Source organism: Oryctolagus cuniculus, chromosome 16 (genome assembly GCF_964237555.1).
Source record: "Oryctolagus cuniculus chromosome 16, mOryCun1.1, whole genome shotgun sequence".
Taxonomy (NCBI): Eukaryota; Metazoa; Chordata; class Mammalia; order Lagomorpha; family Leporidae; genus Oryctolagus; species Oryctolagus cuniculus.
The window spans coordinates 51,988,538-52,013,970 of NC_091447.1; the positions used below are offsets into that span (position 1 = coordinate 51,988,538).

The 25,433-nt window shown below is 58.3% G+C and overlaps 1 protein-coding gene across 6 annotated transcripts in view; it reads left to right on the forward strand.

Annotated features, from left to right (window-relative positions):
• Positions 1 to 25,433, forward strand: part of OGDH (oxoglutarate dehydrogenase) — a 62,292-nt gene that overhangs the window by 34,537 nt on the left and 2,322 nt on the right. For 3 of the 6 annotated variants that reach the window (XM_070059886.1, XM_051853065.2, XM_051853064.2), the window contains exons 5-21: positions 1,280 to 1,324; positions 8,453 to 8,568; positions 12,879 to 13,033; positions 13,258 to 13,404; positions 14,481 to 14,571; positions 14,733 to 14,912; positions 17,911 to 18,039; positions 20,238 to 20,417; positions 20,744 to 20,896; positions 21,283 to 21,385; positions 21,546 to 21,674; positions 21,893 to 22,043; positions 22,243 to 22,370; positions 22,471 to 22,649; positions 22,809 to 22,880; positions 23,318 to 23,446; positions 24,103 to 24,175. In XM_070059886.1, the coding sequence (XP_069915987.1) occupies positions 1,280 to 1,324; positions 8,453 to 8,568; positions 12,879 to 13,033; positions 13,258 to 13,404; positions 14,481 to 14,571; positions 14,733 to 14,912; positions 17,911 to 18,039; positions 20,238 to 20,417; positions 20,744 to 20,896; positions 21,283 to 21,385; positions 21,546 to 21,674; positions 21,893 to 22,043; positions 22,243 to 22,370; positions 22,471 to 22,649; positions 22,809 to 22,880; positions 23,318 to 23,446; positions 24,103 to 24,175 (2,160 nt within the window). The remainder of the gene's footprint in view (positions 1 to 1,279; positions 1,325 to 8,452; positions 8,569 to 12,878; positions 13,034 to 13,257; positions 13,405 to 14,480; positions 14,572 to 14,732; positions 14,913 to 17,910; positions 18,040 to 20,237; positions 20,418 to 20,743; positions 20,897 to 21,282; positions 21,386 to 21,545; positions 21,675 to 21,892; positions 22,044 to 22,242; positions 22,371 to 22,470; positions 22,650 to 22,808; positions 22,881 to 23,317; positions 23,447 to 24,102; positions 24,176 to 25,433) is intronic. The other 3 variants (XM_070059888.1, XM_070059887.1, XM_008261824.4) reach the window with 1 other exon arrangement.

Sequence of the window (25,433 nt, forward strand, 5' to 3'; positions counted from 1 at the left end):
GACTGGAATGGCTGCTGCTGTTCTCTTCCCTCTCCTCCTCTTCGGTTGTCTCTCTGCTTTTATTATAAAATGCAGAACATTTCAGGAGGATACGAAAACATCCACTTCCCAGTCTCCAGGATATGAACATTTGGCCAGATTGCCTTTGTGTGGCCCTTTGTACCCATTCCTCCCTGGAGTTGCGGCGTGAACACACCGCGGCGCCGCCCTGGAGCGCTGCTTCTTGCCATGTCTCACGGCTTGGTTGTGAAGGATGAAAGAAGAAAGATCGCTCATCCTTGTCTTGAGCAAAGTGCTGGCACTTGTGTGCAGAGCTCGGAGTGTGTCTTGCAAGCTGCTGGGCTCTGAGGTCTTGGGTGGATGCTCTTGTCCTTCAGGGGAAGGAAGCAGAGCCTGACCCCTTGGTCCTGCCCATGGGAGTCCTGTGGACCCTGTGGCCTGCTCTTGGGATCTCTTCTGAGTCAGGTCGCACTGTCAGCTGGCATGCCCGGGCAGGGAGTCTGCAGAGGGACTGTGAGGTAGCTCTGAGTACTCAGCCGTCAGCCCGTCCATGCAGCCCTTTTGCCACCCGCCTTCCTGACCGGACCCCTCCAGCCCGCACTCCCAGTGTCAGGGGTCAGGAGCATACTTTGCGTGTCCAAGTAGGCGTCTTGGTGTTCACCGGCGGCTGAGAGCATTCAGGTGGTGTAGCCTCTGGTGAGAAACTTGCAGGCAGAAGGGACCCGCACCACTGAGCGTGGCCAGCGGCCGTCTGGGCTCTTCCCGGCCTTGCTGCTTCGCCGCAGGCTGCCTTCTCGGGAGCAGAGACCGGGCCTGCTCCCATTCTTCAGAGGCCTCTGGGATCGTAAGGCCCGGAGTGCGGGCCGTTGCCCAAGCCCAGTTCTGAGAAATGGCTGCCCTGAAAATGAGGCTTTTCATTTTCTTGCCCTCAGTTTTCCACGTGACAGTCCTCTAGGTGAGGCACACGCGACTTCCCAGGAGCGCACCCAGCCCAGCGCCTCTCGGGCCCGAGGCTGGGACGCGAGGAGATCAAACGACGCTGCCTGGTGGCTGCCCAGTGTCCGGGGAGTGCCCCCCCCCCTCCCGCTCCAGCTGTCCTGTGCACAGTTCCATCGCGCCCCGACCCCGCCTCCCACCCTCTTCTCCTCATGTGTCCCTGTGCCAGTGTCTGTGCCTGTGCCTGCGGTGGTGATGTGGTCTCGTGTTTGGTTTTTCCTGAACTAACTCTCGCCTGTCTTTTTCCTTCTGCGCTCACCCATGCCCCCACTCTGCCTCTCAGACCTTGCAGTTTTCAAGGAGCGACTCCGAATGCTAACAGTAGGAGGTATGGAGAGGGTGAGACTGTCGCCTGCCGAGCCGAGGACCTCGCTTGGACAGGATGTGGGGCTTTCCTCGCATGCGTTTGGGGAAAGTTGGCACAACTTCTGTCCGGTGTTTGAAAGCTTGTCACGACGTTGTCCCTTTCATGTAGCCACTAACACACAAGTAGAGCTGCTGACCTGGGGTCTTTCTGTCCCTGTCCATTGTGTGTTCTGAGAGCATTCCTCATCTCTGCGTGTGCGTCCCCACCGCTTCACAGGCAGCGGCCATTCTCAGCACAGCTTGCCTGTGGCCCCCGTGGTAGCCTGCGGGGACTTGAGGCTGTGTCACTTCTGCATGGGGGCTTGCCCTGTCCTCCACGTTCCGTGCTGCTGCTTGGGCTGGACTCTGCATTCTCCAGATCCTGCTTCTGGGGCAGGACAAGATTTCCAGAATGTTCCCTGTTTGAAGGACAACCAGAGTCTTCGTTAAGAGCCTGCTGGGAGCCCTGCTGACCCTCGGTCTGCACGGAGCACGTTTGAGGAATCCAGAGTCGGGGTGCGGGTCATCTGCCTGCTCTCATCCCCCCATGCTCAGCCTCTTCCTTCCACGCAGCTCCTCTGAGGAGATCTCTTTCTCCTCTTACCCATAATATCTGTGAGACTCTGCCTTGACCTAAACTTCACGTGGGATACTTGGCGTGCGTGTGCAGTTGTGAGCACTTTCCCTGGTGGTGACACTTTGGAAGCTGTAGCGCTTGGCCTTTACTTTTCCCGGTGAATTTTAGAGTAAGTGTGTCTTTCTACGTGTAACATAGCCGACACTTTGATAGGAATTGTGTTAAACCTTCAAGGGAGAATTGACATTTTTACTGTGTTGTCTTGCAATCCACGAACACAGTATGTCTCTCCATTTATTGAGATCTTTGATTTCTTTTATCAGTTTTTTGTAGTTTTCAGTATTTAAGTTCTTTATGAGTTTTATATTTCTAATTTTGTGTCCACACTTTCATTGAGAATGTATAGAAAACAATTGATTTTTTTTAAAAGATTTATTTATTTGAAAGAGTTACACAGAGAGAAGGAGAGGCAGAGGTGGGGAGGGGGAGATAGAGGTCTTCCATCTGCTGGTTCACTCCCCAAGTGGCTGGGACAGCCAGAGCTGGACCGATCCAAAGCCAGGAGCCAGGAGCTTCTTCCAGGTCTCCCATGCAAATGCAGAGGCTCAAGGACTTGGGTCATCTGCTGCTGCTTTCCTAGGCCACAGCAGAGAGCTGGATCGGAAGTGGAGCAGCTGGGACATGAACTGGTGCCCATATGAGATGCTGGCATTGCAGGCGGCAGCTTTACCCACTATGCCACAGTGCTAGCCCCAACAGTTGATTTTTGTGTTTATGTTGATGAACTCATTTATTCCAGGACTTTCTTGGTGGGGGTGTAGTTTCCTTGGAATTTTCTGTATAGACACTTAAGCATCTGAAATAGGAGCAGTTATTCCGCCCTGTCTGTCCTGTGTGCCTTTTATTATTTTCTCTCCTCGCTGCTGGGGAGCACCATGTTGAGAGAGTGGTGAGCGCAGTCTTCAACCATGAAGTACATTGTTCTGTAGGCTTTCTGTAGATGCTCTTTGTCAAGTGAGGACGCTCCCTTCCTTCTGGTTTTCTGATAGTTTTTATTGTGAATGGGTGTTGGATAATTTCAGGTACGTTTTCTGTGTCTCTTGATAATAGTCATAGATTTGTCTTCTTAAGTATAGAAGTATTTTTTAAAGATTCATTTTTATTTGAAAGAGAGAGAAGGAGAGACAGAGCTTCTATCCACTGGTTCACTCCTCTGATGGCTGAAACAGGTAGGACTGGCCAAGCTGAAACCAGGAGCCAGGAGCTTCTTCCAGGTCTCCCACATGGATGGCAGGGGTCCAGACACTTAGGCCATCCTCCTCTGCTTTTCCCAGGCCATTGACAGGGAGCTAGATCGGAAGTGGAGCAGCCGGGACATGAACTAGCAGCCATATGGAATGCCAGCATCGCAGGCATCCGCTTTACCCACTGGAAGATTTAATGATAATGTAGTAGATTGTATTGATTGCATATCAAACTTTGAGTTACAGAAATAAGCCACACTTGGTTACGGTATTTAACTTCTATAGATTGCTGTATCTGTACTCATCCAAATTTTTTTGTATCAGTATTCATGAGGGATATTGATCTGTAATTTTCTTCTTTTTGTCTGCTTTTGTTATCAGTAATTCTGGTTTCATAAAAATAAACTGAGAAGTGTTCTTCCTATTCTGTTTTCTGGAAGAGATTGTATTTAATTGGCACTAATTCCTCCTGAAACGGGATTTTCCAACCGAAGCATCTGGCCTTGCGGGGATTTGTGTTTGTGATTTGAGCCTCAGATGCTCTGTTTATTGGATGAGTAATGGTGGTTTGTGTTCCATGGTATGCAGTTGTTCACGGTATTCCCCTCGGATCCTTCGGATGTCCCGAAGGTCTGCCCTGGCACCCTGTTTCATTCCTGGTGTTAGTAATATGCGTGTTCTCTCTCTCTCTCTCTCTCTCTCTCTCTCTCTCTCTCTCTCTCTCTCTCTCTGTCAGTCTTGCAAGAGATGTGAGTACTGTTTATACAGATCCTGTCCACAGGTCGGTTGCTTGTTCCTTTTTCCTTTTTCGGTCTTTGCTGTTCTGCTGTTTCCGAGTGCATGCTTCCTGCTCTTTGTTGTTTTCCTCTGCTTCTTGGTTTTGTTTGCCGTTTCTCCTCTTCTGTAGCTCCTTGGGGATCAGAAATGGTCTTTTTCCTTTTGTGGTGTATGTATCTACTACTTAGAAATTTCCTTCTCTGTGCCTCTTTGGCTGTCCCAACAACTCTGTATTTTCACTCAGTCCTCTGGCTCATAGGTTATTCCAGAGATGAGTTTCACCATTTATATAGGTTTCTAACGGCCCGTATGTTGGCTGCCTTGGCATTTGTTCTGCAGCCACGTGCAAAGCAAAGCTGCTGTTGGGTGCAGCGTCAACATCCGTGTTGATTTGGTCCTGTTGGTGGTCGCCGAGTTCTGCGTCCATGCTGATGTCCTGTCTAGTTTATTGGTCATTTGTGGAGAGGAGAATTGAGACTGTCAGCTATGGAAGTGAGTCTCTGCTTTCAGTCCCGTCAGGTTTTGGTTCCCATGCTTTGCAGCTCTGTTTTTGCTGCGTACACACTTAGGATGGCTGTGGCACCTTTTTCATGATGTAAACGCGTCTGTCGCTGACCATTTTCTTTCCTCCAAAGTCAGCTTTACTTGATGCTAATAAAGGCACCTGCAGCTTTAATTTGATGAGTGTTTAGGTCACGTGATTTTTCTATCCTCCTCCTCAAATTTTTTTCATTTTATTTAAAAGGCAGAAAGAAAGCGCTCTTCCCATTCACCGGTTGACTCCCCAGATGCCCACAACAGCCGGAGCTGAGCCAGGCGCAAGCCAGGAGCCCAGAACTGAGTCCAGGGTGACAGGGACTGAGATCCTTGAGCCGTCACCTGCTGCCTCCCAGGGTGTGCATCCCCGGGAAGCTGGATTGCAAGTGGAGCAGCCAGGGTTGTACAGGGCACCCAGACAACAACTCCTGCACCACAAGCCTACCCAGATTTTCCATTCCTTTTTTTTTTTTTTTTAAGATTTTATTTTATTTTTATTTATTTATTTTGACAGGCGGAGTGGACAGTGAGAGAGAGACAGAGAGAAAGGTCTTCCTTTGCCGTTGTTCACCCTCCAATGGCCGCCACGCCCAGCGCACTGTGGCTGGCGCACCGCGCTGATCCAAGGCCAGGAGCCAGGTGCTTCTCCTGGTCTCCCATGGGTGCAGGGCCCAAGCACTTGGGCCATCCTCCACTGCCTTCCCGGGCCACAGCAGAGAGCTGGCCTGGAAGAGGGGCAACCGGGACAGAATCCGGCACCCCAACCGGGACAGAATCCGGCACCCCGACCGGGACTAGAACCCGGTGTGCCGGCGCCGCAAGGCGGAGGATTAGCCTAGTGAGTCACGGCACCGGCCTTTTTTTTTTTTTAAGATTTATTTATTTACTTACTTCCATCTCTTCCATCCACTCCCAAAATGCCCACGGCAGCAGGTGCTGGGCCAGGTGGAAACCAAGAGCCTGGAACTGCATCCATTTCTCACCTGTGGATGGCAGAGGCCCAAGCATTTGAGCCGTCACCTGCTACCTCTCAGGGTTCGTCAGCAGGAAGCTGGATTGGAAGTGGAGCAGTGGGCGTGAATCAGCGCTCAGTATGGGATGTGGGTGAACCAAACAGCAGTGCAATCCAGCTCAGCCTGCCTCACGGTAACGCCCACCTCATTCTGTATTTCCAGCCTGCCCATATCATATATGACGTGAGTTTCTTACAGATGAGTATATATTTGAGTCTTTTTTTTACCCGTTTTGGTTTTCGTGTTCCTTCTTTTTCTGATGTTCCAAGAGTCCTTATGTTCATTCCTTTATACGTCGAGAGCTTCCTTTAGGGCAGGAGTGCTGGTGACCGTCCTCTAGTTGGCTTTCACCTGGAATCTCTCGAGTCTTCGTTCTCCGGGGCCTTTTTGGTGGACACCGCTCTTTCGGCCCCCTCATGGCCTGCCTGTTCTGGGAGGAACCTGTCCCTCCACGTGTTCTCCCTGTTGCTGAGGTGCCCCTCCCCCCAGCTGCCTCCCGGCTCTGTGCCTGCTTTCATTACCACAAGTTTACTTAGCATGTGTTCTGCATGGTTTGTGTAGGCGTGTCCTGTGGACTCTCTCGGTTCCTGGAGTCTGTAGGTTGTCTTCTGCGTGGCTTTTCAGCTCCCTTTCTCCTCCACGCTGGGCTGTCCCTGCACAGGTGTGAGAGCTCTCGTCGTCTGTCACAGACCCCTGAGGTTCTCCTTCTGCTCTTCCCTTTTCAGATTCACCTGATCCCTGTCCTCTCCTGCCACCGAGCCTGCCCATTGGCAGGTTTTTTAGACATTTTTCTGGGTTTTCTTTGTGCTGGTGCTTGCTGGTTGTGACTGCGTGTGTCTGTGCATGGCCGTCTCGTGGCGAGGGCTCCCCGAGACCGCTGGTGACTCCCACATCCGCAGCGGGCACCACTGTTGGTTATCTCCTCCCTCAGCCTGAGTGCGTTCCTGTTGAAGCCAGGACCTGGCTGAACTCTCCTGTTGGACAGACATCTGGGCTGTGCCCTGGGGTGGGGGGCAGGGTGCAGCCGTGACACTGCAGGCTGGCAGTGGGGGGCCATGATGGCCTGCTCAGGGTGGCTGGGGCTCTGGTGTTTTGTGAGGTTTGGCTAGAGTAGGACAGCTGTGATCGGGAGGTTTTCTGTCTGCGTGGGCTGCCCATTCCATCCTTGGCTCCAGCAGCTGGTTTTCTCTACTCTCTCGTGGTTTCTAGGTTGCTGATTCTTCTGCCCCAAGTCTGGGGTCTTGGAGGCAGAAAGGAAACCCAGCAGCCTCCCTGGCTGCTCTGCCTTCTTGCCTCCACCATTCAGGGTTGGCTTGGGTTGGTTTTGCACGTAACACCTGGGGTTTAGCTGTGCTTGGTAGGGGAGCAGGTCTGCTCCACCTGCCTGGGGCAGACGCCTGCCGGCTTCGTTTCTCAGTGGCCGCCGTGGGGCTGAGCAGTGAGCTCAGCAGACAGAGTGAGGGCCGGCCCTGCTTCGCCTGGAGACAGGCAGTTCTCACCTAGGGGCGTGCGCTTGCCTGGTGAAGCCCACCAAAAGGGTTTTCTGACAAAATGCGCACTCTTGGGAGACTGTGTTCCCCGCTGTCCCTGCCCACGTTCTAGCCGCGAACACTGCCTCGGGTGATTGTTTTTCCTCCACAGACTCTAGGGCCATTTCCTGCGGCTGGGCCGTGGATGTGTGTGCTGTGCGTGTCCCCGGGCGAGCAGTAGCTGTCAGGGCCGGGGCGGGGCGGGGCGGGCTGCACTGCGTCACTTGTGTGTCTCCGGCTCCAGGTAAAAGAAGCCAGATGTGCTTGTTTTAGTAAGACAAAAGGACTTAGTGACACAGAGCGTGCTTCTAAGACCTGAAGACTGTCCTGCGACATTAGATCAGTAAAGGCTGCAGTTCTCAAACCCAGAGTCGGAATCGCCTAAGGAGATTCCTGGCCTGCCTGAGCCAGCCCCGTCTGCCTGGGGGTGGAGCCTGGGGATGTATCTGTGAGTCTCGGAGACTCGCGTCCACCGTTGTGTCGGAGCTGCTGTGCAAACCCCGCAGCAGCCCTGGCGTCTCAGCGAGTCACGTTGGCACTCGTGGCTGGGAGACGGCGAGGCCAAGCCAGCAGCCGGGGAGCTGCAGAGCGCTGCGGACAGCTCGCCTCTCCTTCCTGGCGCCTGAGGGGACCCTGGCTGAGCTGTCCACGTGTTGTCCTTCGTCAGCCACGTCCGTTGCCCCGCTGTCACCCACACGTTTCAGGGTAGGTGCTGGGCGGGACATTTGCCAGCCCTCCACCGTGAGGTTTCCATGGCGTGAAGGGGTTGAAGTGTTTTTGCAGGCAGGGAGACAGGCCAGGTGCTCTGTGAGCCGCGAGAGGCAGGTTAGACTCGGGACTGCTGGGTCCTGGCTCAGAGTGGGCGTCCCGCTCGAGCTGGGTATTTCAGGAGGAGGAGTCTGTCCTTACTTACCTTGAGGCCGGGGGCTCTGTGCCCACCACCGCAGCTCTCGGTGGACTGCTTGGCTCCTGGCAGCTGCTTCCCTCACTTCTTGATTCTGGCTCTTTGTCACCTGCCACACACGTAGTCTTACCACAGGAGCACCTGTGGTCCGCTGTGCTGTCAGGTCCTCGCTTCCTACTCAAATTCCCTCCTTAACTCTTTAGCTTTCTGATTGACTTACACAGTGCCTTCTCATGGCCCTCTTCTCAGCCCCAAAACTGGGACCTTGAAATTTGTCTAAATTATGACTAATTGGAACACTGAGCTAATATATTCGTAACAGGAGCTTGATTCTGACTTACCTGTGGCATTTCTCGCTGCAGTCTCAGTTTCTGACTGTCTGTGTCACGTTCATACATGTCAGGGTTTTTATATGACTTTTTCTTTTCTTTTTACTCACCTGGGGCGTTCTTCCCCTTCCATAAACCGTGGCCCCTTATGGCTCGCCCCGTCCCTCCTCGTCCGGCTTGTCCTACCCACGTGGCCTGCAGGGTTCTACGGCCTGGACGAGTCTGACCTGGACAAGGTCTTTCACCTGCCCACCACCACTTTCATCGGAGGACAGGAGTCGGCGCTGCCCCTGCGGGAGATCATCCGTCGGCTGGAGGTGAGGACGAGTGTGGCCCCAGGAAACCCGTGTCCCCACAGCGGGCGCAAGATGAGCTTTCTTCCATGTAAGGGAGGAAGCTGCTCTGGTGCTGTTCTGTAGATCTGTCTCTTGCAAAGGTAGAGAGCTCTTCCATCTGCTGGTTCACTCCCAGGTGTGGGCCAGGCCGGAGCCAGGAGCCCAGAACTCCGCCATGGTCCTCCATGTGTGGCAGGGGCCCGAGTACTTGGGCCGTCACCTGCTGCGTTCCCAGCCGGATTGGAGCAGAACAGCCAGGACGGAACCAGCACTCCAGTGTGAGACGGCAGTGTTGCAGACTGAGGCCTACCTCACTCTGCCACAGTGCCAGCCCCAGAGAAAACATCCTGCCTTCACATCCCTTTAGGAGTTTATTTCAGTTAGCCCCACCCTCAGGACAGGTGCAAACAGGCACGGCCCCTCAGATGGGTTCCTTCCGCTGGGTGGAGGCTCTCTTCCTGCCCCCCCCCATCCTTCTGTGTTTCTGTTCTCCTTCCTGTGCACATGTCAGGCTAGAGTTGTGACACTGGGCTGGGCTGCACCACAGTGACCGCTGTGGAGGGAGAGGGTCTGGTGAGAGGTCTGGGCTGGCGTTCGTGGTCGCTGTTAATGCTGCCTGGTCTTCTGAGCTGAAGAACCCAGTTTAAGGTAGACAGAGAACTCCTTAGGGTGGGCTTTGCAGATGCCGGGCATCTTGCCCACCCAGGGTCTGAACCCGATGGTGGCTCCTGATGTCCCCAGCAGGCCCACTGGGCTCTCAGGCAGCTGTTCCCGGGCTGATGTTGGCATCATCTGGAGGACTCTCAGAACTGTCCCCTGCCTCAGAGCCATGCCACCCCAGGGGTCAGCTCCTGCTCCCGCGGAGTGAGGTCTGCTGTAAAGTTCTCTTGTCACTGGTCCCACACTTAGCAGAGTGGCTTAAAAGGCCTAAGTGTCAGATGGTGCATTTCCCATAGTCTGCCAAGCATCCGCACTGTGGCCAGCATCTTCCTGGAGCTGCTCGCTCCGGCTTGTAGGTGAGAAGGGGCCTGGGGAAGGTGTGGGCGGGGGCGGGGGGCCTTAGTCCCAGACGAGGTACCTTCATACCCTCCCCGTATCCCCCTCTGCTGCAGCGGCACCACATTGACCGCACTCTGCTCCTGCCCTGGCCAGCGTGGGTGCCGTGAGTTGTGTGTAACAGTCGAGTGCTTGCATGACTTTCTCAGTACTGAAAAGAGAATGTGATAAATGGGGTCAAGTTAGGAAAATTCACCTCCTCTCTTTCTACCAGGAAAGCGTAAATGCTGCTTGTGGCTCCTGTTACATTTCTTTTTCATTCATTTTTTTCAAATGGGAGAGACAGATCTCTTCCATCGCTGGTTTGCTCCCTAAAAGCCCAGTAGCAACACAGCCTTGCCAGGCTAAAGGTGCAAGCCAGCATCTCAGTCAGGTCTCCCGTGGGGGTGACTGGGACCAGGTCCTGGACCCATCACCTGCTGCCTTCCAGAGTGCACACTAGCAGGAAACAGATTGGGAGGAGAGGCAGGCCTCAAGTGAGATGCAGGCCCCTGGGCAATGTCGTAACTTATGCCAAATACCGCTGATCCGGAGGTTCTCATGCTGCCGAGGCCCACAGATGGCACCCACGGAGACCAGGCCTCCGAGGGCCCTGCCCCCAGTCACTTGACTGCCCATGTGTCCAGCCCCTTCCCTGGGCTCTCTGCAGTGATCTGTTAGGACAGGAAGTGTGAAAGCAGTCTGTCCTCAGGGCACCCTGTCCTCAGGTCCCCCCGGAGCCCGGCAGCCTTGGTGGATAGCTCCTACTGGGGTCACGTCCCCTGTCCTTCTCGGGTCCCCCCGGAGCCCGGCAGCCTTGGTGGATAGCTCCTACTGGGGTCACATCCCCTGTCCTTCTCGCGTTCCCCCCGGAGCCCGGCAGCCTTGGTGGATAGCTCCTACTGGGGTCACATCCCCTGTCCTTCTCGGGTCCCCCCGGAGCCTGGCAGCCTTGGTGGATAGCTCCTACTGGGGTCACATCCCCTGTGGTTCCTGCTCGCCCTGTCCCAAACTGCAGAGGGCACACGGTCTGCACAAGGGCCGCCTCCCTCAGCCCACGCCGCAGCTCTGCCTGTTCTCAGTGAATGCAGGTGATGGTGCCCACTGCCTTGTCCTTAGAAGGAACTTGAGCTGTTGCCACATGGCGTGGGGATCACGCGGTTAGAGGAAGTGTGACCAGTCTTGCTGTAATTTGTCTCTTGAGAGAGACACAATCAGCCCCTCAAACTCCCGCCCTTTTTGCCTAACTAAGGCAAGGACAAAAGGCACGGCGGGGTCTGCAGGCCAGGAGCGCCCTCCGAGGTCATAAGTGGACCCTGCTGAGTGTGTGGGCAGTCTGCTTTGTGGAGTGCTCAGTGACAGCAGTGCAGCCGCCTGGCGTGCAAGGACAGGGCCGGGTGTGGGCAGCACGCTCCGCAAGGGTGGACTTGGTAGTGACTGAGGGAGAGGGTCGCCCCTGCCTCCAGCCGGCCACTTGGGATGGGGAATGAGGTGCGGGCATTGCCACCTACAGTTGGCAGCCTCCATGGACCAAGGGAAGACGGGGCCTCTGAGGGGCCCAGTGGCACTGGGCTTTGTGGAGCGCCTTTGCTTCGGCTGCTCAGTACCTCGGGGCCCAGGGGCATGTGTAAGGAGGAGACAGGACAGTGTCCGTGTGGGCCCTGAGTGAGGGGCAGGCTGACCACACCCTCCCTGGCCTCCTTGTGTATCTGACTTAGAAGTTCCCAGTTTGGTCATCCTGCAGGCTGTTGCCTAAATTCCAAGGCCTCTCCCAGCAGCATTTTGTCCTTGTCCCCAGGGAGGAGCTGCTCTGGCCTAGGTGACAGTGAGAGCGGCCGTGTGGCCGTGCCTTCGAGTTCAGGCAGGGTCTGCGCCGGCTCTGGCTCTGCAGAGCAGGGAGCAAACGGGCTGAGGTCCAGCAGCCCATTCCCTGCCCGTGCCCGCTGCTCTCCTTGTCTTGGGAAAGCCACAAGGGGGCCACGGGCGGGAGCCTCTGGGCGGGGGACACGGCTCTCTGAGGCTCAGGGCTGTTGTGAGACAGCTGAGCGAGGTCTGCGAGAGTCCTTGGGGGCCAGGTCAGCGTCCATTCCCGCTGCTGCTCCAGTGCTGCCCCGGAGTTTGCTCTCAGCGCGCTGGACTCAGGCGGCCCCGAGATGGGTTCCTGCAGAGCTCTCTGCTCTTCCGGTTTCCTTCCTGCTGAGCCCTTCTTTCTCGGGACCTCCCACTGAGCTGCCTCCTGTGTGAGGACACCTAACAATGCCCCCAGACTGTCAGGAGCCCCCCCCCTCCTTCAAGATTTATTTGGAAGTAAGTTACAGAGAGAGATCTTCCATCCACAAGTTCACTCCCCAAATGGCCACAGTAGCCAGGACTGGGCCAGGCCGAAGCCGGAGCCAGGAGCTTCTTTGGGGTCTCCCACCTGGGTGGCAGGGGCCCAAGCACTTAGGCCATTTCATGTTGCTTTTCCCAGTCCACCAGCAGGGAGCTGTAGCAAAAGTGGAGCAGCCAGGACTTGAACTGGAGCCCATGGGGATGTCAGCGTCCCAGGGGTGGCTTTCCCCGCTACACCACAACTCCAGCCACCAGGGCCTGTCTTTAGTCATGCGTGCAGTCACACTTCCTAAAAAGTAGAAGTTAAAAATGTAAAAGCCTGGGGCCGGCGCCGTCATGCAGCGGGTTAACCTGGAGTCTGCAGTGCCGACATCCCACATGGGTGCTGGTTCGAGTCCTGGCTGCTCCACTTCCAGTCCACCTCCACGCTCATGGCCTGGGAAAAGCAGTGAGGGATGGTCCAAGGCCTGGGCCCTTGTACCACGCAGGAGACCCGGAAGAAGCTCCTGGCTCATGGCTTCAGCCTGGCCTAACCCCGGCTGTTGGGCCATTTGGGGAGTGATCCAGTGGGTGGAACATTCTCTCTTTCTCTGTGCTTTGTCTCTAACTCTTTCAAACAAACAAATACATCTGAAAGCAATGTGAAAGCCTGAAACTCTCACTGGCCCTTGAGCCCTTGGTGGCCTGTGGGCCTCCCTGTCACAGTGCCAGTCAGGGTCTCGTGAGGATAGCCCATCTTCCCACGGTGGACATGGCTCTGCTCCCCCAGCCACACGGCTTGGCGGCATTGGAGGAGGAAGCCCCTTCTCCACAGCCCTGTGGCTGAGTGGGCAGCCGGCACTCCAGCTGGCCGGGCCATGCATGTGACACGTGGCCTTGAGCCAAGCAACCCCTGCTGACCATGCCCTCTCGTGTGCGTGACACAGATGGCCTACTGCCAGCACATCGGGGTGGAGTTCATGTTCATCAATGACCTGGAGCAGTGCCAGTGGATCCGGCAGAAGTTTGAGACCCCCGGGGTCATGCAGTTCACCAACGAGGAGAAGCGGACGCTGCTGGCCCGGCTTGTGCGCTCGACCAGGTACACACGATGCTTACAGGAGAGCCATGCCTGTGCGGGTGGCTGCAGTGGTGTGTGGGGGAAGGGCAGCCAGGAGGGGAGAGTCGGCCTTGCGTGCCGACTCCTGCCCCGACACCGGGACCAGCCCGAGGGACGTGATGCGCCAGGAGGGGAGAGTCGGCCTCGCATGCCAGCTCCTGCCCCGACACCGGGACCAGCCGTGATGTGCCTCTGTGCCCGTGCAGGTTTGAGGAGTTCCTGCAGAGGAAGTGGTCTTCTGAGAAGCGTTTTGGTCTGGAGGGCTGTGAGGTGCTGATCCCCGCCCTCAAGACCATCATCGACAAGTCGAGTGAGAATGGCGTGGACTACGTGATCATGGGCATGCCACACAGGTACCACAGGCCCTGAGCGTGCTGGAGGCACTGCGTGGGCCCTCCTCAGGTGCCAGCCAGCAAGCTGGGGACATGCCAAGTCTTGTTTTCCAGGGGTTCTCAGCACCACTGCCCCAGGGTGGCTCTGTTGTCATTGTCACAGCCAAGGTCACACATGGTTCACATTGGCGTTGGCCTTGCTCTACAGTGGTGTGTTTTTGTTTTTAAGATTTATTTATTTATTGAAAGAGTTACAGAGAGAGAGGTCTTCCATCCACTGGTTCACTCCTCAGATGGCCGCAATGGCCGGAGCGGCACTGATCTGAAGCCAGGAGCCAGGGGCTTCTTCCGGGTCTCCCATGTGGGTGCAGGGGCCCAAGCACTTGGGCCATCTTCTACTGCTTTCCCGGGCCATAGCAGAGAGCCACATCGGAAGTGGAGCAACCAGAACTTGAACTGGCGCCCATATGGAATGCCGGCACTGCAGGCAGTGGCTTTACCCTCTACCCCACAGCACCAGCCTCATCTGCATTTTTTTTTTTTTTTTTTAAAAACAGGCAGAGTGGACAGTGAGAGAGAGAGACAGAGAGAAAGGTCTTCCTTTTGCCGTTGGTTCACCCTCCAATGGCCGCCACGGCTGGCGTGCTGCGGCCGGCGCACCGCACTCATCCAATGGCAGGAGCCAGGTACTTATCCTGGTCTCCCATGGGGTGCAGGGCCCAAGCACTTGGGCCATCCTCCACTGCACTCCCGGGCCACAGCAGAGAGCTGGCCTGGAAGAGGGGCAACAGGGACAGGATCCGATGCCCCGACCGGGACTAGAACCTGGTGTGCCGGCGCCGCTAGGTGGAGGATTAGCCTATTGAGCCGCGGCGCCGGCCCTCATCTGCATTTTTTAAAAAAATTAAATCCCAGTGCCCTGTTGGGTGTAACCCAGAACCAAGGCTGCACGGGGCCAGGCCAGGGAGGAACATTTCTGTAGCTGCCACTACTCCACTGCCCACACACATGGCCTGGGGTGCCTGGCCAGGCTCAGGGCCCACCTGCGTTGCCGGGGAAGCCGGGCCGTGGGGCACAGCTCACTCCCTCTGTCCCAGGGGGCGGCTGAATGTGCTGGCAAACGTCATCAGGAAGGAGCTGGAGCAGATCTTCTGTCAGTTCGACTCTAAACTGGAGGCCGCTGATGAGGTGAGGCCCACGTCAGACCCCGGCTCTCCTGTCGCTGGGGGCAGAACTGTCCCCTGCAGCCGAGGCCCTCCCTCCTGTGCCCTGGGGGTTGGTGCGGGGAAAGGGCTGCCCTTCTGAGAGGCCCTGGCGGACAGGGTCTGACTCGCTGTTTGCACCGTCAGGGCTCCGGCGACGTGAAGTACCACCTGGGCATGTATCACCGCAGGATCAACCGCGTGACCGACAGGAACATCACCCTGTCCCTGGTGGCAAACCCGTCCCACCTGGAGGCTGCAGACCCCGTGGTGATGGGCAAGACCAAAGCTGAGCAGTTCTACTGTGGAGACACCGAAGGGAAAAAGGTGAGCCCTGGGGCCGCCCAGTGCTCCAGCCCCGGCCACTGCGGCTCACGGTCCCAGAGTGGGATGCCAGAACTGGCTGGGGCTGGCTGTGCCTCCACCCCATCTGGGGGCAGCCTGTCTTGCAGTTACCGCTCATGAAGAAGGACGTGTTTGTGAGGAGAGGCAGGGGTGAGCCTGAAGGAGGAAGTGGAACCAGCAGCCCTCGAGGGAGGGCCTGTCGTGCTGGGGGAAGGAGCTCGCACAGGGGCCACAGCTGAGTGTTTCCCGTGTTGGCTAGCCAGCCCGCTCATGTGCAGGAATCCTCAGTGGGTTATAGCCGTGGCCATGGGCTGCTTCTTAACCTAAGGTGGAATTGTAGCATTCTTTCCATACAACCGTGGCCTAAAGAAAGAAAAGTCAGGCATCTGTCGTCTTGACTGTGTGCATCCTGGGGAACGTTCAGAGTGGGCCCCGCAGACCAGCTCCGGGACTCTGCTGTTCATCTGGGAAAGGATCACGTGTCCAGAGGTCACAGATCCCACGCAGAACCACCAGAACCTGTGGTTAGCCGGCAGCTGCAGACCGGGACTGACACACGCCATAGCTGTTTATAGCGGGGCGGGGTTTGTCCTGTGTCCCTGGAGAAGCACCAGGACTGAGCAGGTGGGGAAGAGGCTGCTGTCTGCCGGGGTGGGGTGGGCGGGGCAGGTGTGTCTGTGTTACAGGCAAAGCCAAGTAGTTTGCTGGGTGCCGCAGTTGAAAGCGCTCTTAGTCAACCAGCTGCGTCCTGAGGCTTTGAGAGAGGGAGACTGCCCCCGCGGGCCTCGGAGAGGGGCTGAGGGCCCTTGCGACGACACTTGCTGCACATAGTCACCCACCTCGGTGAGGAGCATACCCCATGGCCTCAGCTCAGGGCCAGGACAGTGCCACAGAGAGGCCTTGGCTGCTTGGGGTCACGCAGCCCCCAAGATCACTGATGATGCCGGAGTGTGGTCCTGGAGCAGGGGGCCATTGCCATGGTGTCTGGCCGGCACACACCCTGCGTTTGGGGCTGAGTGGCGCAAGAGATGGCAGAGACCTTAGTGACTTGGGCGTACAAACACGGACAGAAATACGCTGGGGCGGAGCTTGCCTGGAGTGCTGAAGTGTCCTGGGAAGGCAGGAAGGAGAACTAGCGGTGGAGGGTGGTACACGTTACAAGTGGAGCACACGTTGGTCCTTTGGGAGAGGCCAGGACGAGGACCTGCTGAGACTCAGTCCCTGTTTAGGGAATGCCCCTGTGCAATGCGCTCTCTGCTGCCACTTTCCTGGGCCGCCTGGCCCCAGGCCTCACAGGTGCTCAGTGGGCTCAGGGCAGCCTCCGCCCCCTGCCCGCTGTCCTGTTGCTCCGGCATGCCCAGGGAGTGATTCGGCTTTCACACACATCAGTACTCGAGAACGTTCCATGTGGTCTGTAACTCCTGGTGTTTCTGGAAGATTCCATCCTTTCCATAACTGGAGGACGTCCCATAACCTGTGTGCTTGTGAAACTGACCTGCTCTGGCTCCTGCTAACGTGGCCTTTGGGACACGCGTCCATGGGAATGTGTCCTTCCTCGTTGCAACCATGGCAGCCCGCGCACAGGGGTACCGTGCTGCTGCCAGAGCTGGTGGTCAGGCCGCCAGACGGCGTCTCCGCAGCCATCGCTGCCGTGCGTCTGATGTCCCGGTGCAGAGCGATGCCCCTCTGTGGCGCTGCAGCGGGAAGCTCTGCGGGGGGCTGGGAAGTCGGCCGCTGGGGAACACCATGTCCGCTGTCCAGCTGTCCTTGTCAGTGCCCCCACGGCTACCAGAGACGGCACACGTGCAGTCCTGTTTCTAAAACTGGACAGCAAATCGCGAGCCTTGCCTTCCTCGCCGTAGGCCGAGAACGGGGTGAGAGGCCGTTGAGCACCGTGTCGGGACACCTTGCTGTGTTGCCATGACGGCTGTTATAGATGAGATCGTGTTCAGACCTGAGGCCTTGGAGCGAAGCAGATGGCCCTCCCCGGGGTGGTGGACCTTGTCCCGTCCGTTCAGGACTTGGAAGGAGACTGAGGTCCCCACGCAGGCACTCTGCCTCCAGATGCCTCTGGACTTGAGCGCAGGCTTTCTCCTCCCTGGCCTCAGTCAGCCATGCCCTGCTGTCCTACTTCCTTTGAATCACCCAGTCGCTGCCCCCAGCCTGACCCCCGTGGTGGTTTCTCAGCAGGGCTCGGGCCAGCGTGCCCCGCAGTAGCAGGCCGCAGCAGATGGGCAGCCTTGGGGCAGTGGAAGCGACGTGTGCACGGCTGGAGGAGATACCGCAGTTGTGGGGAGGTGGTGGCAGGGCAGGAGCACAGTTTACGTGCACATGTGTGTGTTTCCCGCTCTGTGAAAGGGCCCATCCTCCAGGGGGAGGCTGTGGCCGCGGTGGTGCACAAAGTACAGACGGACGGGGCAGCCCGGTGGTGCACGAAGCACAGACGGACAGGCCAGCCTAGGGGAACAGCAAGAGCGTCGGATAACGACGGGCTCTGTCAGCCACACGCGGCCTGTGGGCGGGGAGAGCACACCGGCTCAAAGTGAGGGCTGGGGGGAGCCGGTAGGAAGTGTCACCTCACAGTGCTACCCTGTGCTCCCCACCAAGGAGGAAGCAGAGAGGGAGACCTGTCAGGTGACCAGGGTGCTTGGTTGATGTCACTCACAGTGGCCCTGGCCTGCGGGTCTGGGGCAGACGGGGCCAGTGTTGCCTCCTGTGGGAGGGCATCTGGAATGGTGAGCCACAGTGGCCGTCCGTGTAGCACAGCAGACAGTGGGGGCAAGATGGCAGGTGTGTGGGGTTGGCCACAGGATCGGGGTCCCTGTGCTCTCCTGCCACCTCAGAACAAACCATGGCTCCCCATCCGCTGCCTGCCCTGCGGGTCCGGGCTCAGGATGTGGTGGGTTTGGGTTCTTCGCCGCCTGCCCTTGTGGGCTTGGTGTCAGAACACAGTGCATGCGGCTCTGCTTGGCGTCCACAGGTAATGTCCATCCTCCTGCATGGGGACGCTGCCTTCGCCGGTCAGGGCATCGTGTACGAGACCTTCCACCTGAGTGACCTGCCGTCCTACACGACCCACGGCACCGTGCATGTGGTCGTCAACAACCAGGTAACCCCCGCCCCATCTCCCTGCACAGTGCAACTTGGTTGTGTGAACGTCTGTTGCTTTCCCATTGTGAAAGTGAGTTGGAGTGGGCGTTGAGCCCAGTGGTTAGAACGCTGGTCAGGGCACCCGTTGCCACGTTGAAACATTCAGTGCCCAGCTCCAGCCCCTGACTCCAGCTTCCTGCTGCGCAGATCCTGGGAGGCAGCAGTGATGGTTCAGGTGCCTGGGTACCCGGATCGAGTTCCCAGCCTCAGCCCAGCCCTGACGTTTGGGCATCTGGGAAATGAGCCAGTGGATGCGGGCTTTTTTTCTTTCTGTTTTTCCCTCTCAAATAAATAAAATTCTTTTTAAGTCGTTAATTATTTTCATCCATTTGAGAGGTAGAGTGACGCAATCTTCCACCTACTGGTTCACTCCCCGAATGCCCACAACAGCCAGGGCTAGGCCAGGCCAAAGCTGGGAGCCCTACCTTCCATCCAAGTCTCGGGTGTGGGTGGCAGGACCATGCGAGCCAACACCTGCTGCCTCCCAGCGTGCATTAGCAGGAAGATGGATCGGAAGCGGAGGCGCTGGAACCAGCACTCCAGTGTGGGATACAGACATTCTAAGCTGTGGCTTACCCCATGCGTCACACTGCCTGCCCCATAAAAAATTTAAATATGGAAATGTTTTTTAAAATGTCAATGCCCGGAGCAGACTTGTAGCACAGTAGCCAAGTCACTGCTTAAGTCCTGGCTCCTCCACTTCTGACTACAGCTTCTGGCTGATGCACACGCTGGGAAGGCAGCAGGTGATACCTCAAGTACTTAGGTCCCTGTCACCTGTATGTCGGGCCTGGTTTGAGTTTGAGGTCCTGGCTTTGGCCTGACCCAGCCCTGGCTGTTGCAGGCATTTGGGGAATAAACCAGCAGATGGAAGTTCTCGTCTGCCTACCTTTCAAATAAAATGAAAAAGTAAATGTTTTTAAATGTCAGTGCCTTGAAAACAGAGGCAGGCACAGGAGCCTTTAAGATGGACTGGACTGGCCAGCTCTGCGGCTCACTAGGCTAATTCTCTGCCCATGGAGCCAGCATCCCAGGTTCTAGTCCCCGTTGGGGTGCTGGATTCTGTCCCGGTTGCTCCTCTTCCAGTCCAACTCTGCTGTGGCCCGGGAGTGCAGTGGAGGATGGCCCAAGTGCTTGGGCCCTGCACCCACACGGGGGACCAGGAGGAGGCACCTGGCTCCTGGCTTCGGATCGGTGCAGCACCGGCTGTGGCAGCCATCCGGGGGGTGAACCAACGGAAGGAAGACCTTTCTCTGTCTCTCTCTCTCACTGTCTAACTCTGCCTATCAGGGGGAAAAAAAAAAAAAGATGGACTAGGCTGAGGGAAAGAAGTCAGGGTGGTGCACAGGGCGTGCGTGTGGACTGTGGTTCGGAGAGCGGGCAGCGGTGACGTGTGGTGTGCGGGTGTTCTGTGATAGGAGCTGTTTGCAGCTGAGCTGTGCTCTGGGCAAGGACGTGTCCTAGCTGCTGGGAAATAGGTCTTGTCTGTCAAAACGTAGTTACCAGCAAGCCAAGAAGATGGTGCTGGCTGTTTGTGGACAAGTGGAACAGAGAGAGCGGCCCGTGGAGCTGTCCTCTTTTTCAGGACAGTCAGCTGTGGGCAGGGACCTGTGGGTTCAGGCCCAGAAACAAGAATAACGAACCGTCCAGGTTTGTCGTTGCTGGGGATGGCTGCGTGGAGGAGCAGTGTATTATCATTCTGTGTCTGAAATACTTCATACAGATGAAATTTTAAAGTTAAAAATTAAGAATGTGTAATTTTGTTACACCCGGGGGTAGGAAGTATCATGTAATTAAATGTTAATGTACCCAAGGGGTAGGGAGTTTTATTTTCAAAGGAAAAATGCTCAGTGTTGATAAGGCACAGAAATCGTAGAAATCATAAGCTTCTGACTTTTCAATATGTTTGCGTTTATGTGCATACAAAAAAGATAGTCTGCAGACATCGGCACTGGTCTGTGGAATCACAGAATGCTTGATTCTCTGTGTTGAACACAGATGAATTCTAGAAATCAGAACAGGAAAAGCCTCGGGAGAACGTGGGCACTCCCTCCCTCTGAGTGGCCGAGCGGCAGGGCCAGGGGCCCACCTTGCCCGCCGCCCTCCTGTCACTGGCTGCGCCAGCTGCCCGTGTGCCAGACTGTGTATTCCTTGCAGATTGGCTTCACCACAGACCCGCGGATGGCCCGCTCCTCCCCGTACCCTACCGACGTGGCCCGTGTGGTGAACGCCCCCATCTTCCACGTGAACTCAGACGACCCTGAGGCCGTGATGTATGTGTGCAAGGTGGCAGCCGAGTGGAGGAGCACCTTCCACAAAGATGTGGTCGTTGATCTGGTGAGTGACCCCAGGCAGAGTCCCCCCCCGCCCCCCCCCCCCCGCCCTGGTGTCCTGTTGGAGGGGCTGGACTCCCTGAGCACCCTGGGACTTCCTAGCTCTGGCCCCCACGTGGGCTCCTCCAGCCAGAGCATCTGAGCCTAGCACAGCCCGGGTGCTGTGGGTGCCAGAGTTTATTCTTGGGCCTGCTTGGAGAGTAAGGAGTGTGTGTTGCTATCACTCTGATGGCAGCCAGGTCAAGAGACAGGACCCTCATTCTAGGGAAGGAGCGCTCCTTCCCGAGGGCTTGCTGCGGTCCCTGACAGCTCCGGCCCTGTTCTGTGCAGGTGTGTTACCGGCGCAATGGCCACAACGAGATGGACGAGCCCATGTTCACGCAGCCCCTCATGTACAAGCAGATCCGCAAGCAGAAGCCAGTGCTGCAGAAGTACGCAGAGCTGCTGGTGGCCCAGGGCGTGGTCAACCAGCCCGAGTATGAGGTGCGTCCTGGCCCAGAGCGGGGAGGCCGCCGTGGGCAACCCAGACAGGGAGCGAGAGCTCCACCCCTACAGCCCCTCAGCCCCCAGGAGGCCACTGAGATGGGGTCTGCGGTGGGGGTGGCGGCCGCTGGCTCCCTCAGCGACACAGCAGTGCAAGGTCTGGCTCCACCCGGGGCCGGGTGTGGTCCCACAGAGGCTGTGCCTGCTCGCTTGCCAGCAGGCAGCCCAGGCAGACACCCCAGAGACGGACGTGTGGGCGCAGACAGAGCTCTGGAGCCCTGCACCCCAGGGCTGCGAGGAGCAGGCACACAGGAAGTAGGAGGTGCAGCGGGGTGTGTGCGGCAGGGCCGCTGTCCCCGTCCAGCGGTGTCATGCCCGACCCTCAGGAGGAGATCTCCAAGTACGACAAGATCTGCGAGGAAGCTTTCGCCAGGTCCAAGGACGAGAAGATCCTGCACATCAAGCACTGGCTCGACTCGCCCTGGCCTGGTGAGCAGAGGGCCCCGCGGAGACCCCTTAGTGCCCGCGAGGTGACCAGGAGGCCCCTCCCAGAGTCCAGCTCCTCCGGCGTGTGCCGCAGTCAGCAGCACCCCGCGCAGGTGTCGTCCCGACACGGTGCTACGGCGCCTCTGCCTGCCCTCCCTCGCAGGCTTCTTCACCCTGGACGGTCAGCCCCGGAGCATGTCCTGCCCCTCCACGGGCCTCACCGAGGACGTCCTCACGCACATTGGGAACGTGGCCAGCTCCGTGCCCGTGGAGAACTTCACCATCCACGGAGGTAAGTGCGTCGGGCTGGCCGGGGGGAACACTGGCCCTCTCTCGTCCTGCAGAGGCCCCGCGGCCCCTCCCACTGCTGCTGTCGGCAGAGCCCTGTGCTCACCGTGCCCTTCCACACCACTGGAAGCCCGGGGCTGCAGGGGCAGAAGGCCCTGGCCCCAGCAGAGTGGAGCAGCCACGCGGGCCAGGCCTGCAGCGCTGTGAGGGCTCTGTCTGCAGGGCTGAGCCGGATCCTGAAGACCCGCGGAGAGCTGGTGAAGAACCGCACCGTGGACTGGGCTCTGGCGGAGTACATGGCTTTCGGCTCGCTCCTGAAGGAGGGCATCCACATCCGGCTGAGCGGCCAGGACGTGGAGCGTGGCACCTTCAGGTAGCGTTGAGGCACACGGGATTCTGGGGAAACAGCCACGCGGCCCAGGCATTGCGGCTACTCTGCCCTCACCTCGTTTGCTGTGCCCCGCGTGCCGGGCGGTCGATCCCTCGAGCGTGCAGGGTCTCTGGATGTCCGTCCTGGCTGCGTGGGCTGTGGCAGCTGCACTCCAGGCTCACGGGTCCTCGTTCCGCCCCAGCCACCGCCACCATGTGCTCCATGACCAGAATGTGGACAAGAGAACCTGCATCCCCATGAACCACCTCTGGCCCAACCAGGCGCCCTACACCGTGTGCAACAGCTCGCTGTCCGAGTACGGCGTCCTGGGTGAGCCCCACCCACGCCCCCCCCCCCCCCCCCGGCCTGCAGCCCCGCCCCGCCCGCTGGCTGACGGCCAGGATGTGGCTCTCCCCCTCGTCCCTTACAGGCTTTGAGCTGGGCTTCGCCATGGCCAGCCCCAACGCCCTGGTGCTCTGGGAGGCCCAGTTTGGTGACTTCCACAACACGGCTCAGTGCATCATCGACCAGTTCATCTGCCCCGGGCAGGCCAAGTGGGTGCGGCAGAATGGCATCGTGCTGCTGCTGCCCCACGGCATGGAGGGCATGGTGAGCCCAGGTCGGGCACGGTCTTACACCACGTGCTGTGCCGGCGGGGGGTGGGGGGGGGATCGAGATTCATCGCCAGGAGGAAGAACCAGAAACAAGCGAGGTGGTCCAGGAGGGGAGCCGCGAGAGCTCCCAGGCCAACTCGGGGGTCTGTTCCAGGGGCCAGAGCACTCCTCTGCACGCCCAGAGCGGTTCCTGCAGATGTGCAACGATGACCCAGATGTCCTGCCGGTGAGTGAGCGGAGTCCGTCGGTCACCCTGAGCCGTCCTTCCCTGGCCTGGGGCTCAGGTCAGGCTGTGGCACAGCTTCGCCTGCTGGCCACACCCCGCTGCTGCTGAAACCACGGTGTGCCGTGTGGCCACCTCCACACAAGCTCCTGAACCAGGCCCGCGCAGATGTTGGAGGGAGAGAACTTCGGGGCATTCTACTGAGATTCCAAGACCTGAAAAGAACGGGTGGTCCGTTTCTAAGGAGGATTGGGGTTGGCTTTAGGGAGAACCGGTGTCTCCTAAAATAGCATGTTTTGTGCTGGGTGGAAGTTCACAGCAGTGGGAGGGATCCAGGGGGAAGCAGAGGGCAGGGCCCTGGGAGTGGCGCCCCTCGCTCCTAGACGCCCGCGTGAGGGGCTCAGCGCTCCTGCCCAGCCCCTGGCCGCTGCTCCCCACAGGACCTGCAGCAAGCCAACTTCGACATCAGCCAGCTGTACGACTGCAACTGGGTCGTCGTCAACTGCTCCACGCCCGGCAACTTCTTCCACGTTCTGCGGCGCCAGATCCTGCTGCCCTTTCGCAAGCCGGTCAGTGCGGGCCTGGCCTGGCCTGAGGATGACCTGTGACCCAGGGCGCTGACCCTGCAACGCCGGCACGGGGCCAGGCTTTTCCCAGGGCCTCTAGCTTGGGGCTGGCCAGTTGTTGCCTGGAAGGGGTGCATGGACAGGATGGAGTCAGAGCTGGGTCCCTCTTGGCGTTGCTCCCAGGGAAGGGCAGGCTGTGAGGTCCAGCCCAGCAGGGCGAGGGTGGTCATGGGAGCAGCTGGGGTTGGGGGGGTGCTGAGTACTGGAAGACAGAAACCCGCAGGGGCCCAGGGCTTGCAAGGAGCTGCGTGTTGGAGAGTAGGTAGGCGCCGGGTCGGGGTACGAGCAGAAGGAGGGGAGTGTATTCCCAGCAGCCAGCCCGTGAGCCGGCGGGGCAGGGCGGTCCTGGGGTTGGACCTTGTCACGCCCTCTGGCAGGCCGACGGTGTGTTTGCTGTGACTGCCAGAGGCTCGGGCTCTTCCTGGGTGCGGGGTGGGGCCAGGGCCTCAGCAGCTGGGAGCTGGGTGTCTGCCCCCGCTGAGGGAGGCTCCGCCCAGCACTGGGCGTTGTCTGCTGGGACCCAGGGTCCAGCTTGGGTGGCCTTGGCTTCCGACCAGCTTCTGGGACTTGGAGAGCATCGTGGGCCTGTTGTCTTCCAGCTGATCATCTTCACGCCCAAGTCCCTGCTGCGCCACCCTGAGGCCAGGACCAGCTTTGACGAGATGCTTCCAGGTGGGTGGGTGGGGTTGGGGGTTCCCTGCTGCTGCTCTGTGGGGCTCGCAGGACTTCACGTTTGACTTTTCCTGGCCGTGGGCAGAGGCTGCTGGCTCTCGCCTGTGAGTGCCCCCAGGACTGCGTAGAGGCTCTTGAGAGCCAGCGGCTCCTGTGACTCCTCCCCCGCACCCCGGCTCCTGCAAGGAGCGCTGGCTGTGCCGGTGCGGAGTGAGGCCCGGGCCTGAGGCCTCCGGGTGGCTGTGGGGAACAGGTGCTGGCAGCCGTGGCCACTTGAACGTGCCCAGGTGCTCCTGGGGCCAAGGCACTCACCCCCTCCCGGCTGCCAGGCCTCCTCAGGGCCGTGCGCGGACGAGCACGTCTCCGCAGCCCCGCCTTCCGCCCCGTGTTGGTGTGTGGCAGCGGTGGAATCTCCCTGGAGCGTTCGCCAGTTCTGTTTTCGCGCCGAGGAGCTGCCAGGCCCCGCCAGCGGCGCTGCGCCCTGCTGCATCCCCTGCCGCGGCGCGTCCGACACTCACACTCGCGCTTCCCGCTGTGCTGCTGTTAGCAGCCGTCCTGCTGGGCATGAGGCAGTGGCTCCTCGTGGTTTTGATTCTCATCTCTGAAAACCTGACGCTGGGCGTGTTTTGTGCGCTTAGTGGCCTTTAAAGAAACATCTCCACCAGCTTTGCCCACTTTTTTTTTTTTTCTTCCCCTGACAGGCAGAGTTAGAGAGAGAGACAGAGAGAAAGGTCTTCCTTCCGTTGGTTCACCCCCAAAATGGCTGCTATGGCCGGCACTGTACCAATCCGAAGCCAGGAGCCAGGTGCTTCCTCCTGGTCTCCCGTGTGGGTGCAGGGCCCAAGCACTTGGGCCGTCCTCCACTGCACTCCCGGGCCACAGCAGAGAGCTGGACTGGAAGAGGGGCAACCGGGACAGAATCTGGTGCCCCAACCGAGACTAGAACCCGGTGTGCTGGCGCCACAGGCAGAGGATTAGCCTAGTGAGCCGCGGCGCCGGCCAGCTCTGCCCACTTTTAATCCAAGTGTCTTTGTGTTGCTGAGCCTCAGCTCTCTGTCCCCGCTGTTGTTCCTCACCAGAGACGTGCTTCCCCTTCCATGAGTTGCCTTTTCATTCTGTTGACAATGTCTGGTTTACAGAACTTCTAGATTTTCATGAAATGCAAACGGTCTGTTTTCTGCTGTTGCCTCTGTCTTTGGGTCATATCCAAGAAATCATTGCCAAGTCCATTTTTATAATATTTTCCCATCTTTCTCCC